We start from the raw sequence: 16,749 nt of genomic DNA, 5'->3' as shown, positions 1-16,749 counted from the left end.
CCCAAAGCCCAAACCGACCCTGGCCTCACAGTGCTTCCACTCGACCCTAGCCAAGTCATTCCAGGAAGGAGAGGGCTCTAGGCGGGGGGAGAACAGCTGGAAGTGGGGACGGGGAGGAACGATAAGTGTCTGCTAGGGTGGCTCAGAGCCAGGCCATGGAAGGCCCCCAGATGCAATGGGGACCAGCTCAAGGGGCCTGCGAGAGGTCGGCTGTGCCCAGACCAGTGCCCTCTGCCTGCCTGTCGGCGTATGGACAGAAAGGCTGCTGGGAGACTTGGGAGGGGGACAGAGAATACACGAACCTGAAACAAGGAGTGTCCACAAAGGCAGGTCTGCCCCCCGCCCCCAGCTCTCTTGCTACTGTCTGTCACAGCTCCTGGGCTGGGGCACATTCTCTACCTAAACTGTAAACTCGAGGAGGGCAGGGGTGGAGTCCTCGATGGGCTCCTTTGGATACCCCCAGGCAGCACAATGACTAAAGGGCAGGCAGGAAGCTATGGGGGAGTCCTGGATAACTGAGCACAGCCAATTCCCTAATCTGTGCAATGGAGGCAGGGGCCTGGATCTGAACTCTATCTAAGGCCCTTTCTAATGGTGGAATTGGATTGGGGCAGGGCCCTTCCTCAGTCCCACCTACCCACACAGGCAGGTAGTGGCTTAGTGGGCCATGCCAGATGCCCAAGGACGGGGTGTCCCTCAGGGAGGTATTATCCCCAGGCCCTGGCCCCACAGATAATGAGCTTTCAAGGGAAGGTCCCAATGTACCCGACCTCCCTGGGGCCCTTAGGGACAGCAGGAATAAGACCAGACCCACATCAAGCACTTTAGCCCCTGCTTTACTGGGACAGAAATGAGCAACATGGGTGTTGTGGGCCAGCCTGCAGAAAGGTCGGGAGCCATCTGTGTCTTTCCTGGGGACTGGGAAGAGGTATTGAGACAGCGCCCGGCCCGTCTTCCGTCAGACCTTTGCAGACAATGGCAGGAGGCAGACAGGACTCAAAGCTGGTGTTGACAGCTGGATCCACAAAAGGAAACTTGAGGGAATTTCTGTGCATGTCCCTTGGTGGGAACTCAAGTGGCTTGGGAGGAAGGTAGAATTCTTCAAGGCTACAAGGCCTCAGGTCTCAGACATCATCCAGCTGGCACAGGACATGGCCGCCGGGGCCTGGGCTCACAGGATGGGCTCTGTGCCGTTCCAGTCCACAAAGGCACCCTTCCACCTGAGGGACACACAAGGGGCGGGAACACTGTTAAGTAGGATAAGGCTGCCAACACCTTGGTCTCTGCTCCAGGGGAACCCCGGCCCAAGCCCCAAGGGCTAGAAGGAAGAGGGAGGGACACAGGAGGCCGATGGGGGGGAAAAGGAAAAGCTGGGGTACAGCTGAACCAGGGGGTGGAACAGTGGGCTGGGATCAGGAGGGATGAGGCGGGATGAGGCAGCTAAGGAGGTGTCAGTCCATAATCGCTATTAGGGCCAGACTGGGTCTGGGGGATGCAGGACAAAAAGGAACCTGCTGCTGCCCTCAGAGAGCGGCCAGTCTCTGGGAGAGATGACCACATGACTACTGAGCACAGGGAACCCAGTGGGAGGTTTGGAGGGGGGTGCATCAGGAAGCAACTCAGGCCAACTTGGGAAGGGATTCTGGGGGTCAGAGTAACACGGGGCCACCCCCACTTTCTAGGTCCCTTGTGTGCTGTCTTTCCTCATTAGAAGATAAGCTCCCTGAGAGCAGAGAGAGAGCAAGAGCCATTACTATTGCCCATTCACTCCAGGCACGGGCACAGCCAGTGCAAAGGCAGAGAGGTAGGAGACAGCACAACAGGGCTGAGGAAGGGCCGGGGGAATCATCCATTCTCTCCACGCCCCGGGGCTCAGGCCTTCTTTCCCCTTTCCCCAGGAGGGCAAGCACAGAGCTGAGTCCACTTTCTTGTGGTCACCGGCCGGCTATTGGTCACCCGGCCTTACACTGTTTCCCAGAATTGTAAGCAAACAGAAGCCTCTGGGAAGGACAAAGGAAAGAAGTTCTAGAAAGGACTTGACTTCGACACAAACACACATAGGAGGGCAGTGGGGGAAAATGAGGCCAGGGCCAGAGGCAGCCGGGCTCTGGCCTCCTGGTGCCCGAGGGCACGCTGGATGAAAGCACAGACTTGGGCCCAGAGAAGGGAAGACTGACCGGAGCGCGCCAGGACTGATTTGTAAGACAGAAGCCATCTATGTCTCACAGGCCCGCCCAGGGAGCCCGCCAAGGCGAGCAGTTCCTACCAAAGTCACTAGAGGCCTAGCAGGAGCACACACAAGCGGCTGCAGAGAGAACTGCTTGGCCAAGACGCCCCAAGTCAACCTTGGGCGCGACAAGGCTCCTGAGGGCCCTCTTTGCTAACCGTGCTCCACTCATGACATCACGGGCTGCAGGTCAGGCCCCACAGCCTCCCTCCAGGGACATGGGAAAAGATCAGTGGATGAAAGCCACCCAGCGGCCCACGCTTGGGGGCGGCCATCAAGGTCATCCCAGACACCTGGATCTCATTCCAGATGGAGCAGGAGCTGGGCCTAGAACGAAGCCAACAAGAACTCAGGACGGACTGTGGTTGGGAAACTGGTCAGACTTTCCCCAAAGTGCCCCCCACGCCCGCAGAAGCTTCTCCTGTGGGGGCTGTGACAAAGTCAACAAGCATCTGTTCAGGGCCTCCTAAGTTCCAAGCATCAGGCCAGGCCCCTGAGGGCCTGCTGGGTATAGAACATGCAGCGTGAAGAACTTGGCAGCCCAGAGGGCATGAGTGGGCATGAGCAGGGCTGGACACAGAATTGGATACTGTGAGAAGCGGACAGAAGACAAGACCAGACTAGGAACAAGAACGAGACCACGGCGGGCACGGCTGTGCCCCAGCCCGCTGGGTGGCCCACCATGGTTCAAGCTGCATTATCAGGGGTCCAATACCAAGGTCTGTTAGTGGGGAAACAGGGAGGGTCACAGACCACCAGGGAAGGTGAGGTCAGCTGGACCAGGGAGGGGGAGGAGCTGGAGGCTAAACCAAGTGACCCTGGTCCTCCATGCACTGGCTTCTCCGAAGCACAGCCATGGACTGAAGTTAGATCTGATTCCCATCGACCTGCCAAGGGCCTGGGACCAAGCCGTGAGAGCTTTCCTCACTGGACTTTTGCTTTTCTCATTCAGCTGTGACCGCCAACACCACCCTCTCAGTCGCGGAGATGGCCTCAGGATAGGGCCAGGAGTGGCTGGGTCCTGAGACCCCGTGCTTAATTCCAGGTGGAGACCTGGCACTGGCTCACCATCCCCTCTGGGGCTAGAGTCCTGGGTTCTAGTCCTGATTCTGCCGCTGGCCGATGTCTTTCAGCTTCCTCACCCAAATGGCAACAACTGTCACTATTTGTCAGATGGCCCCCACCCCAGCGCAGGGTTGTTGTCGGGATCACAATTTGACCAAGGCCCTGGAGCCCGGCGTTCAAGGCCAAATTCTGCCTCTTGCTAAGGAAATGTCCCGGCAGCCGAGTGCTGGAGACCGGGGGTGGGGACGGTGGCCTCCCCAGCAGGGGTCGGCCGATGGCCCACCAGGGTATGGCAGCAGGGGCAAGGGGGAGGAAGGGGGCGTTCTTTCTTCCAGGAGGGAGCAAGTTCTCATCAGGGGAAGGGCCCCACTTCCTCCAGATTCTTGCGGCTCATGGACCAGCTCTTTTCCTTTGAGCTATTTGTGAATCAAGGGGCAAAAACAAAAGGCGGATCCTTTGTAATCGGAGCTCTCTGAGCCCTAGCCAGGAGGCGGGATCTGCTTTAGATTACAATGGTATTTTATCTGATGGGGATGAAAAAGAAAATGCTGTTTTCTGACTCTCTGCTCCCCAAGAGCACGCTGGGACCCTGAGGAAAGTGGACATGCTGCTAACCGATCCCCGAGGTGGTGCGGGCAGGGGGCAGGGTCCCTGGGCCTTCCAGTTTGCCCCGTGTCCGGCTTGTTTGCATGCAGCGGCGGCTGGCAGGCCGGCTCCCCTAGCAGACCGTGAGCTTCCCCAGGGCACCGGTGGTTTTGTGCCTTTCTCTGCATCAGTGCCTGGCACACCGAGAGCTCCTCTCTCAGACAGACTGAGTGCCCCCTCCTTGGGAGGGGGCTGGACAGCGTGGCCTGATAGGACTTGTCCAAAGTGACCCAGGCGCCCCGCCCCGCAGGGTGCTCCCGGTGTTTTCCACTGCCCTGGCTCAGGCAGGTCCAGAGCCTGCCCGGGGGCCTTCAATGGGGTTGAGCCCCATGACACCCCGAGGCCCCGGGGACCACTCTGAGGGCATCCCAAGGGAAGTTCTCCTTGCTGTGTGATGGCCTGTAAAGCTGGAGAGGGTCAGGGTGGGGCCCTGCCCCCTGTCATGGCTGCTCCCTCACCCAGTGTGCCCCAAGTCTCTCCTCTGCACAGTCTGCAGCCCCAGCGCCTCACGCCCCGAGAGCTCCAGCCCTGTACTTGTTGAACTGAACTGTGCCAGTGCCCAGAAACCTCCCCAGAGTGGCCTCCCTACCAGGTCACTGTCAGACTCCCCGCCCAAGGGGGCCCGAGTGTTTGTTCTCCTGTCCTTCTGGCCCCCCATGAAATGCTGGCTCCTCCAGGAAGCTTCTCCTGGGCCCTCATAGTGCCAGCTGCTGTCTGTGGCTCGTCTGGGCGAGGCTTCTTTGCACGTGTCTCCCCCATTCAACTGTGAGCTTTTTTTGGTACCTGCACTTTGTGCATTTTGACTGGCCATCTTAGGGACCGGGGACACCGCCTTGTGAGGCGAGTTGAGGCCCTTCCCCCACCCACTCCCTAAGGCCCCGGCCGCCATTCTAGGATCATGGGGGGCTACCCCTGAGCTCCGGTCCTGCCACAAGCGGGGCTGTTCAGCTGTGGAGGGGGCGCTCTGGCCCCTGGGGACTGGCGTGGCCCCCATGGCCTCCGTCTGCAGAGGCTCATTTTGGCTCCCTCTCCAAGCTGCTGCATTTCTTTCAACACGTTGAATGAATGTTTCTTTATACATGAAAAGAGAGCAGTGAGGATGTTCCTTTAATCTGCCTGATGACAGATGAGACAGCATGTGACCTTGTAGGAATGCTTTGTGTTTGTGACTGGAAATGCTCCCAAGAAAATCTGCGTCTCCTCCGATTTCCTCTTCCTTTTCAGAGAGTGCACATCAATACAATTTTCTTAGCTCTCCGGTTGCCTCATTCCAGGAGGCTCCAGAGACCAGGTGGCCAACTCTGGCCCGAGGGCACTGTCCAGTGCGGGAGGTTGGCAAGGGTCACGACCCCAGCTCTCCACACCCCCCCCCAGTGTTGTCCAAGGGTGCAGCTGGTCTTCACCAGCCAGCTTCTGACTGCCTAGGCTCATCATTGCCTCCAGGAGAGACTCCTTTGAGACAGGACTCACTGGAAAGAATTTGATAAATTAATTGATAGGAGTGATTTGTCATTCCTGGCTGATAACGACAATCTATCACCCTCACTCACTCATGAAGAGGTAGCCTGTGGCGCCTGTCGGGGATCTTGGCCTTTCCTTGGATTCCCAGGGCCTGGCACATAGGCCATGTGTAGGAAATGCTCTTTTCATGGCTGTCTCTGGGGTGTTTGTCTCGTCACTCAGAGATGAAGCTCAAGCAGGGATGTTTTAGGCATCTCAGGAGGCTGGTGCAGACGTTTGGAGGCACAGACGAGTCTTCTTGCCATTCTTGGCGAAGGCTGACTCTGGCCCTGTGATCCCTTGGGGCAGGCTGCCTTCCTTTCAGTGCCCGCACCATCCAGCTGCACTGGAGTCTACATCGTGGGGAGGGGCTTCGGGATGCCTCCAAGCCAGGATCTGGCAGGTAGGCACTGCCCACTCTGTGACAGGCTGTCTCAACCACAAGCCACGCGGCCCATGCTCAGGGCCGCAGAGGCAGGCACAAAGTCAGAGGTCCAGCTTTCTTCCACCACAGGAATCTCCTTGAGCCCTTCCAGTGGTGGGCAGGTCCTTCCATGACTGGTCACTCAGCATGAGCTGAGACTTGTCTCCCAGGCATCTCCACCCACACTAGTCTCAAAGGCATGCCAAACAGGGTCACTCTAGCCCCTCCATAAGCTCACTAGAGGTATTTGAAGTCAGATGTCGTGCCGCCATGGGCAGAAACGTCAGGAGGCAGATCTGTCCACAGCAGGCAGGACCTGGCATTCCCATCCAAGGAAGTCCCACGGGCTGAGAATAAGGCACGTCCACTAGGGGCAGCAGAGGCGCCATGCCTGGGCAGAGGGCACAGGGAAGAGGAGGGCTGAGGCTGAGTCAGGGCAGGGTAGGCCATTGCTTCAGGCGGTACACTCCACTGGAAACCTAAGCCTTCCTTCCCTGTGCCCCTTCAAGGGCATCCCTTCTGACCTCGCTTGAGACTCTTTGCCAGACCGGTCCCATGGGTCTGTGGGCACCCAGGAGGGGCAGGGGATGAGGGTGGCAATGGTCTCCCCCTGTAGGCAGAGGAAGGTGGCCCTGCAGCACCTGCCTCTGTGTCTTGCCCCAAGATATCCAGAATCCACGATGGGAAGGGCACGGTGGTACGGCAGAGCAATGGAGAGAAACCAAGGATGCCTAGTTCACCTTGCACTCAGAATCATCTGCAGGCTGGTCAGAGAGGACCCTGGGAGGAAGGAGAGTCCCACACGTGCCCCAGCACGCACAAAGCCCCTAAGGGCTCCCAAAGGGCTTGGGGATTTACTAAGAGTAAAAGGCTTCTAAGCCCAAGCTGGATCTCAAAGTAGAACCAGCGAAGTCAAGCCAACCCTTGTTCTGTGCCAGGCTCTGGGAGGCACTGGGACCTTCTGCTTTGCAGGTCTTCTCGTTGATCTTACAGTACCATGGGGTCAACCCGCCACTCGCAGGCAGAGGCTTTGTAGCTACTGAGACCCAGCAGATGACAGCAGAGACAACACCAGGGTCAGAAGTCGGAGCTGCCCTTGGCCACATGGGATTCCCCCACCACGTTCCCTGGCCACATCTATCTATAACGTGGCCCTCTGTGCACATTCTTTGTCATGTGTTCCCTAAGGTGTGCCACAGTAACCTCATGCAGACGTGGGCATGTCTTCGCTGGCCACTTTATTTGCTGCTCTGGGTTTAAACGCCTCATGTCCTCTGGCTGTTTGGCCTGGCCCAGAGCGCCTCCAGGAGGGCCTGATGGCATTATTCTCATCCCACTCAGTCCCACGAGGATGGGGGTCCTAGATTGCCACAGTCCAAGAAGTCCAAGCTACAGCAGAGTCAAAGGTACTTAAGAAACAAGGGAGGCTTCCTTGGGGGAGCCGCGTCTCTCCGTGGACGGGCCCAGCTGGCCCGGCTTTCAGATTTTTGGTTTTTGCCCTGCCCAGCAGGACTGGTCCTATGAAGAAGTGGAGTTTCTGGGGATGTGGAGGTAGGTGGGTGGGCAGGCTCCATGCTCTCCATAGCCTGCCGGGATCTCTTTGACTCCATCTCTTCTCCTTTCACACAAGACGGGCTGGGAGGGAGGAGAAAGAGGCCTGCACCTGGAGCCAGAGGCCCTGGACTCAAATCGTGGCTCTGAGGCATCTCCCCTCGGTGACCAGAGGCCAATTCCTTCCTGTTTGGGTCCGTGCTTCTCCATCTGTAAAGTGACTTCTGAGGGCCCTTTGCCCCATAGTCTAGGGGCTTCCTAGCGATACCCCATCTCCTGTTTGGGAGACGCCTCCGGCTCTCGGCTTCTTTGCTGACACCAAAGAAGTGCTCGGTTCTGAGGCTGGTGAAGACCCCTCCCCGGTCAGGGGCCAGCACTGCCCACCCTCTTCTTTTTCTCAGAGGCTCCAGATTCCCAGCGCTAGGGGCTGATCTACAGAAATACCCCACATTTCTTTAGCATTTTACATCTTCTCAAGCATTTCCTCAAAATCACCCTGGGGTAGAAAATACTTTGCACAAACAGTAACAATAACCACCAAGTTCCACCCGGTGGATGAAGAGAGGCCGTTCTCCCACCAATGAAGCAGGCCAAAGGTCCGTCCATTGGCTCCGCTTCACTGCCTCTGCCCTGGAAAGCTGAGCACGGTGTCCAGGTCCCAAACTTGGGGTCTGTCCCTCCAGGGGAGGCCCCTTCTCCACTCTCTCTTATGAAGAGTAGGCGTGACCACCCAGGCCCTCCTGAGGCCGTCTGAGTGTTCTGAGAAGGGAACAGGACATTCTGGACAGGAGCTCACTTACTTGGTCCGGATGCAGTGTTCCAGGGGCGGGATGAGGTCCTTCTCTCTGTCTCCAGGCACTGACTGGGTTGTATCTGGAAGGGACAAAAGGATGAAGGAGCGTCTGGGCCTCCAACAACACCCAGCTCTTCCCTCTCACTGACCCCCAGTGGCTCAGGCACTCAGCTCTCTCCTCAGCACTCCTCTGATCACCCCCCCCCCCAGCTGAGGACCTCTCACCCAAGCCATCAGGAAGCTTCCTAACTGGTCTTCATGCACCTCTGGCCTCTCCCCCTCCTACGTCACAGAGCTCAACGGCCATCACATACTCATCTCCATATTAAGCAAGCGGAAAGTGACCTCCTGGTGCCCCGAGTCTCATCGCTCCTGTCATATCGAGGCTAGAGGTTGGTTAGACCAATGCCACACAGGCCAGAGTCTCCCAGCAAAGCTTCATCACCTCTTCTGGACTGTGCTCCACCAGGTAAATGGGACAGACAGGAGCTCAGACTCAGGCCCTCTCCAGCTCTGGGGAGGGGCTGAGGCCAGAATGTGCTGCTTCACATATGCAGGGGAGGGAGCTGGGCTCTACAAGCACCCATGGCTAAGAGCCTCCTCTGAACCAGAGGTTCGGTGGTTAGAAGGCCTGGGGCCGGCGGGGGCCAGTTTGCTGCCAGCATCACCCCACAATGTTGGCTTTGGGCTGTGATCTGTGGCCCCAGTCTCATGGCTAAACTGGCCACCAGCATGTTCACACTCATCACCCGCTATGGAGGGATGGTTGATTAAGGAGAGCCCTCTGCTCTTCAGAGAGAGGCGGCCGACCAGGGGGCCCCACCGAGAGGGAGCCCGGCAGCCCCTCTCCAGGTATCTCCTGATGTCCAATGTAAATGTGTCTCTTGGCACAGTGAGGCCGTGGCAAAGAAGATTCTGAGGGCAGGGGAGAAGTCTTGTTGAGTGGGTGTGAACCCTGCTGAACTGACGGGCTGTTCAGAGTCAAGCTGAGAGCCCACATTCTTCCCAACATGGGCCAAGAGTCACCTTCCATTCCCTAAGATACCCCAAAGCCCTCTCCCCACCCAATAAGACAACGCAGCCCCGACCACGACTCCTCCCAAACCCCGCAGCCTCTAGCCAACGTCCACACGAGCCTCTGGTCAGCCCTGACAGTGTGCGCCCAAGCCCCTGAAGACATCTGGCCTTTTCCTGGCCTTCAGCCTGGGTGCTCACCTTTCCTGAGCTTCTTGAGCCCCGCCTGCCCACTGGGCAGAGCCTTGTCCTCCTGTGGCCATCCTATTACAGGTCCCCGCCTGCACATGTCCTGTGCGTCATACGGGTACAGAGTGGGACAGCCAGCAGGTGCTGGCATCCCTTAAGCCAGGGTTTCCCTTTGTCACCCCCGGGAGGTAGGCTGAGGTTGGGGCTAAGCCACATACCTATCGTAAGCCGAATCTCCCCGGGCTGGTTAGCCAGCCCGTCGTAGTAATAGAGATCAAATATTCTTTCCGCTTTCCAGTCATTGAGGAGGTCTCGCTGTAGGCTGAAGAGGATGCTGAAATGGCTTTCGCTGCACACAACCCAGATGGGGTACCGTGGAGTCTTTAGATAACAGCCAACCTGAGGGCAGAGAGCAGAGTCGAGAGTGATTCACTGGCTGGGGAGCAGAGGGGCCGACATTTGAAGGACAGACCAATGGCAGTCACTCTACTGCCAGCCCCAGCATCCTCTCCATGGTGCCATGGAGACAGGAGGCCGACGGTAAGGTTACACAAAGGGCAGGTCATTGAGTTCAACCTTCCCCTTTCCAGGAATAAGAAAATGAGATTTGGAGTCACACAGGCAGAAGTCCATCAGCCAGGAAGCACAGTGGAAACAAGTTCTCTGCTATCACTGGACCACACAAACTTCTCGGTGGCACCACTGCTGCCAACAGAGCCCTTCCAGGCTCATTCCAAGACCCTATGGCCAGAGCATCCACCAGAAGAAGCTTGGTATTAAAAAGGTGAGTTTTAGGTCAAGGAACTAATTGTTGATAGGGCCTGTCCAACACATAGGCACTGACAGTCCATGAGCTGTCCACATAAGCCCAAGGATGTTTAGAGGTCACGTATCTATCATGTGTGTCTTTATGTGTATGTATACTCACCCACAGATATACAGAGACAGATAGAAACAGTGTGATGGGGCAGACCAGGAGCAGAGCTGAGGTCAGAAGACTGACTATCGACTAACCAAACAGTCCGAGTATTTGTTCCATGTTTACCACAGTCTGGACACTGTGCCAAGTGCTGGGGATACAAGCACAAAGAATCAACCAGTCCTGGCCCACGAAGAGCTCACATTCTACTGGTGAAAAAAGCGCCCACAAAAATGTATACAAGAGAACACAGGAATCAAGGGAGTTCTCCTTAAAATGATAAGTAGTATCCCCCTAAAACCAACCATCTGCGAGCATTATCTGTAATGGGGATAAGTCAGAAGTCTCCCAGTACAATCAGAGGTGAAGCACGGATGCCCATTATCACCTCTATTATTTTATACTGTACTAGTATCTCTGATAAAGGCCTCATTTCTCATATATATATATATATATATATATATATATATATATATATATATATATAAATGAGTCAAATTTCTAAAAATACAAGTCATTCCCCAATTGATAAATGGCCAAAGGATATGACCGGGCAATTTTCAGACAAAGAAATCAAAGCTATCTATCTATAATCATTTGAAAAAATGCTCTACATCACTATTGATCAGAGAAATGCAAATTAAAACAACTCCAAGGTATCACCACATACGTATCAGAGTGGCAAATAAAGCAAAAAGGAAAATATTGGGTGTTGGAGGAGATGTGAGAAAACTGGGACACTAATCCACTGTTGGCGGAGTTGTGAATGGATCTAGTCATTCTGGAGAGCAATTTGGAACTATGGCCAAAGGGCTATAAAACTGCATACCTTCTGATCCAGTAATACCACTGCTAGGTTTATATCCCAAAGACATCCCCCAAAAGAGAAAAAGACCTATTTGTACAAAAATATTTATATCAACTCTTTTTGGGACTAAGAATTGGAAATCAAAGGAATGTCCATCCATTGGGGAATGGCTAAACAAACTGTGGTACATGATGGTGATGTGCTATAAGAAATGACGAGCAGGATGATTTCAGAAAGGCCTGGAAAGATTTGTATGAACTGACATGTAGTGAAGTGAGCAGAACCAGGAGAACGCTGTGCACAGTGACAGCAATACTGTTTGGTGAAGAACTATGAATGATTTAACTATTTTCAGTAATACAGTGATCAAGACAATCCCAAAGGACTATTGATGAAACATACTATCCACCTCCAGAGAAAGAACTGCTATTGATGGAACACCGACTGAAGCCTGCTGTTTTTCACTTTCATTTTTTCTTTTATTCAAGTTTTCTTATACAAAATGACTAATATGGTCATGTTTTACATAATTGCATATACATAACCTATATCTGATTGCTTACTGCCTCAGGGAGGGGGTAGGGAAAGGAGGGATAAAATTTGGAATTTAAAACTTTAAATAAATGAAAATGTTTATTACTGACCTATATATATATATGCGGAATAAATATGAAGTAAATACACAGATGCTGATTAGCTGTGTGACCCTGGGCAAGTCACATAACCCTAGTTGCCTCAGTTTCCTTATCTATACAGTGGAGAAGGAAAACCCCAAATGGGGCCACAAAGAGTTGGACATGACTGAAAAATAACTGGACAAAAACCTTCACCCATAGGCAAAGTCATTAAACGCAAGGTGACGTGGGGGATATAGGAAGGTCTGTACAAGAGATGGTGCCTGAGCTGCATCTTAATGGAAGAGAGGGACTCTCTGAAGTTCTGGGGAGGAAGGGAATGCATTCGCAACATGGTTAATAAGCGGTACAAAGACCAGAGATGAGACCGTGAGTAACACGGGGAAGACCAGTTTGACAGAGCGCTGAGAGTAAGACCCAAGGACATTGGAAAGCTACGTTGGGGCAAGCTTGTGGAAGGTCTCTGTGTAGGGCCTCACAAGGGAAGCAGACAAATGTCTGTTGGATCCTAGTAGCAACAGAAGGGAGTCATTGGGGCTGGGTGAGTTGGGGTAGGGAGTCACCTGGTCAGGTCTGCACTTAGGGGACATCACTTTGACAGCAGAGCGCACAATGGGCTGGGCTGGGCAGAGAGCTGACGCAGGGAGGCCAACAAAGAAGCTGCTGCAATCGTACATGAGGGAGCTGAGGGGGGTCTGAACTAAGGTGGGCAGCAGTGTGACTAGGGAGAAGGGATCAGGTGTGTGAGGGATTGTAAATGTAGAAACTGGGAGATTTGGCCACTGACTATGGGAGATGAAGGAGGCAAGGGTAAGGCTGGGGTGATGATCCTGGAAGACTGGAAGCTCGGTGGTAACTTCAACGAAGAAGGGAATCTGGAAGAGCGGAGGGCTCAGGGAAGGGACAACGAGCTCTGCTTTGGACGTGCAGACTTTGGGATGACCTAAGACGTCTCTGGAACGTCCAGTGGTCAACTCGTGATATGGGAGCTTAGCGGAGAAACCAGGACTGGAGAGACGGGTCTGAGTGTGAGCATCAGAGTGATGATAGGCCCGTGGAAGAGAACGCAAGAACCCTGGAGAGTGCCCACAGTTTGGGGAGAACCCAACAAAGGACAAGGAGAAGAGACAGTCAGCTAAGTCGAGAGGCCAGGAGAGGGAGGAGCCACGAACTCCAAGGAGGAGAGTTAGTGACAGCGCCCAATGCAGCAGGTAGGCTGAGGATGGAGCAAAGCCCATACTTTATAATTCAGAGGACATCAGTAACGCTGGAGTTGGCAGATTCAGCTGAGCGATGAAGTTGGAAGTCACACTGCGAAGGGCCGAGGAAGAGGTGAAAGCAGTGAGGACTGACAGACTTTTAAAGAAGTCTGGCTAAGAAAGGGAGGAAGTGGAGGACCATTTGAGGGGATGATAGGGTCTGGTAAATGTTTTTAAGGATGGAGAGGGGCAGCTAGGTGGCGCAGTGGATAGAGCACCCGCCCTGGAGTCAGGAGGACCGAAATTCAAATCCGGCTTCAGATACTTAACACTTACTAGCTGTGTGACCCTGGGCAAGTCACTTAACCCCAACTGCCTCACAAAAAAAAAGGATGGAGAGACTTGGCTGTGTTTGAAGGCAGTAAGGAAGGAACCAGTTGGGAGAGGCTGAAGAGAGAGGGTGTTATTGAGAACCATGTAATCTGCTGGAGAAGATGGGAAAGGATGGAAACAAGTGCCCAGGTGAAGGGGTTGGCCTTGGCAAGGAGACCAAGGAAAAGGAGAAGAGAGTGGGGGGTAACATTAAGGATTTTTGAGGAAGAAAGAGATGGTCTGAAATCATGGATGTCATCAATGTGTCATGGGCCCAGTCGGCACAGTTGTGGCTTCCTTCAATCTGCAGCTTATGAGGAGAAACAGGGAGCGAAAGAAGCGGGTGATGGGATAATCCAGGGCTAAGGTCTGGCGACAGAAGAGCAGCAATATGACAAAGGGGAGAGCATGGATGGAAATGACAAACCACTGGTCTGAAGGTGGCAAAGGAGCAAAGTCGAATCACAGCAGGGCTAAGTACCTGAGAAGGTCTTGAGGGGCCCAGGGACTGGATGAGGGATGGATGATAGATATAGATGGACTCACAGGGATATTGTCAAGCATTTATTAAGGACCTACTAGGAGCCAGGTGCTGTGCGAGATTCTGGGGATACAAAGACAAAAAAGGAGACACTCCAAATGTGCTCAGCAAGCCCTGGGGCTCAGGCCCTGGATGGAGCCAGATGAGGGGCAAGGGCCCAGGGCAGCACCTCGCACCCAGCCTGGGATCTGAACCTTGGTCCTGACTCTGAGGCCAAAGCACTCTCCATTCTGCCGCCCACAGGGTGAAGTCGCTCTATGAAATGAGCAAACAATGGACAGATTCTACAATCGCCCCAAAATCTGTGCCATAATAAAAGAAAATCCTGGAAGCAGGAACATGGCAGACCAAGAGGGCTTTGAGACTTCTTTAGAGCTGACTGTTGGCAAATAGCACGCTGTCCGTCTCCCCAGATGTTTCTCCAAACTGCCTTGGGACAGCAAGCACAGTCACAGCCTGGGCGTGCTGCCACCCCCTGAGCGGGGACAGTCTTGGAGAACTGACACTCCCCTGGGCAATGGAGGCCACCACTGGCTTGGTGACATGAGATCCCCGTCTTCTGCTTCCTGCAGCAGCCATGAGGAAGAGGAGGATGCTCTTCTTTGCTCTACCTAGGGATACCCATGTGAACTTTAGGGCCGATGCCAGGAGGGCGAGCAGGGTTACTGATGACAGTACATCTCGGGTACAGGAACAAGTAGCCAGGATAAGGGAGCCTCCAAAGCGTCTCCCCTTCGAGAGACGGCCTCCCCTTCTCTAATCATGGGGAACAGACATGACCCAGAGATTTTTCTTCCTTACTAACCACGTAAGAGCATGCCCATCCAGCTCGAAGCGCAGGGAACATGGGAGGTGCTCAGGCCCATAAATGCTGCAGGCTTTTTGTTCCTTGTTATTTGTCATAAGACAGTCAAATGCCTCCCTGCCCTTCCAGCATGGCCACCATCCAGCCCACTAGCTAGGCAGAGGCGCCTCAAGGGCAGACACATTCCTTGGTGAGTCCAGGTGGGAGAAAGTGTTGTGGAGGGTGGGAAACAAGGGAATGCCAAGATCCTGGGAACCTGCAGGGTGAGTGGGGGAAGGACATCCCCCCCTCAAAAAGCCATCTTCAGGGATATTTCTTGTGCTACTTGGCCTTGACTATCATCTCCCTCATTTTAATCTTCTGGACCCTTAAACCTTTATGAAAATTGCCCTTCCAGATTTCAGAGAAACATGGAAAGACTTAAGTGGACTGACGCTGAGTGAAGTAAGCAGAACCAGGAGAACATTGTACACAGTAACAGCAACACTGTGTGATGATCAACCATGATAGACTTGGCTCTTCTCAGCAACGCAATGATCCAGGACAATTCCAAAGAACTCATGATGGAAAATGCTCTCCACACCCAAAAAAAAAAAAAAAAAAAGAACTGTGGATTCTGAATGCAGACTGAACCATGCTATTTCTACTGTTGTTTTTCTGAGGTTTTTCCCTTGTGTTCTGATTCTTCTTTCACAACATGACTAATGCAGAAATGTTTAATGTGATTGTACCTATAGAACCTATATGAGATTGCTTTCTGTCTTGGGGAGGGGAGTGGGAAGGGAGGGAGGAGAAAGATTTGGAACTAAAAATCTTATGAAAACAAATGCTGAAAACTATCTTTACATGTAACTGGAAAATAATAAAAAAGAAAATATTCCCTACCTCTCAAGAAATTGAGTTTAAGATCAAATTGCAAAGGCCAAAGCACTCTGTATAAGTTGGTTTTAATTAGTAAATTCAGCCCTTCAATAAAATTGCCCTTCCACATTCAACCCTGTTCCTCTCAGTCACCCACTCCTGAAGCTGCCCTGGCCAGCCTGGCTCCCCAGATTCCTCACTGCCTTTGTAGGAGGCGCCACACTGGCGAGCGGCCCAATGGCTCTCCCGCTGTTTCCTGCCTGTGAGCTCTCCAAGGAGAGGGAGCAGACCTACCTCTCCTGCCTCTTTCTAACACCAAGCGGGTGCTCAGTACTGACGAATCATCTTTTCAGGCTTGGTTGTTGTCCTTACTCATTCTGTGTGCTTGTTTCCTGTCCCCCACCCTCACTCCTCCATGAGACCCAAAGCTGCCCACGAGAAGGGAAGAGAAAGGCATTAGCTTCTTCGTGAGATTGGGCCAAAGCTGTCCAGCGACTTCTAAGACTCCCAACCTTCTTAACGCCTCCTTGGTCACAGCCACCGTAACCACACTCCCTTCCTTTCTACCTCTAAGCACTGTGATCTCCAGGTGGTAAGTGGAGATTCTCTCGGGCTTAAGGCAGCACACTGAGGTGGCCAGAGTCAGGAAGGCACAGGTGAGCCCGGTCAGGTTCCTCCTCCTCGCAGGGTCCCAGGGATGTCTCTAAGACTATTGGTGGAGCCTTGACCCATCTTTATTGGCAGGGGAAGTTTCCTACTCCAGTAAAATCACAGGGAAAAGAGAACAAAGAAGGTCCGAAAAAAACAGATAGAAGTGGACACAAAGGTTCCGTCTGGGAACATCGAGACAGACAAAGAAAACAATCCCTTTTCAGTCTCTTCACTTGCTCTCTTTGCCCTTTAGTTAGAAAGACTTAGATAAACTGAGTCACTCTGAGGTGTTAGTGGCTGCTAATGCTCCCATCAATGGACTTCAAGGTTTAATGGGATAATGCTAAATTCACAGGCAAATAGGTGAGAGGTTTGGGGAGGGGGCAACTTCTGTTTCTGTGGCCAGCTTACCAAAGGGGATGTGTTCTTGTGTCAATGAGAACATGGCTTCCTAGTACTCCACCCTCCAGGTCGATGGAGCTGACTCTGGGTCAGAATTCGCAGCTGAATGAGAAAAGGTAGGAAGTGACTGGGTTTCTAGCTGTTCCCA

At 53.5% G+C, this 16,749-nt stretch overlaps 1 protein-coding gene across 3 annotated transcripts in view; it reads right to left on the bottom strand.

Moving 5' to 3' along the window:
* Positions 1–837: 837 nt before the first annotated feature.
* The window catches only part of MINDY4 (MINDY lysine 48 deubiquitinase 4), a 122,799-nt gene continuing 106,887 nt past the window's right edge, over positions 838–16,749 (bottom strand). For all 3 annotated transcript variants that reach the window (XM_043977088.1, XM_043977092.1, XM_043977099.1), the window contains 3 exons: positions 9,627–9,807; positions 8,213–8,285; positions 838–1,220 (listed from right to left, as the gene is read on the bottom strand). In XM_043977088.1, the coding sequence (XP_043833023.1) occupies positions 1,172–1,220; positions 8,213–8,285; positions 9,627–9,807 (303 nt within the window). In that variant the 3' untranslated portion in view covers positions 838–1,171. The remainder of the gene's footprint in view (positions 1,221–8,212; positions 8,286–9,626; positions 9,808–16,749) is intronic.

The sequence above is a fragment of the Dromiciops gliroides genome, chromosome 1 (genome assembly GCF_019393635.1).
Source record: "Dromiciops gliroides isolate mDroGli1 chromosome 1, mDroGli1.pri, whole genome shotgun sequence".
Classification (NCBI taxonomy): domain Eukaryota; kingdom Metazoa; phylum Chordata; class Mammalia; order Microbiotheria; family Microbiotheriidae; genus Dromiciops; species Dromiciops gliroides.
The sequence above is the reverse complement of the archived record's forward strand: the minus strand, read 5'-3'. Positions and strand labels throughout refer to the sequence as shown.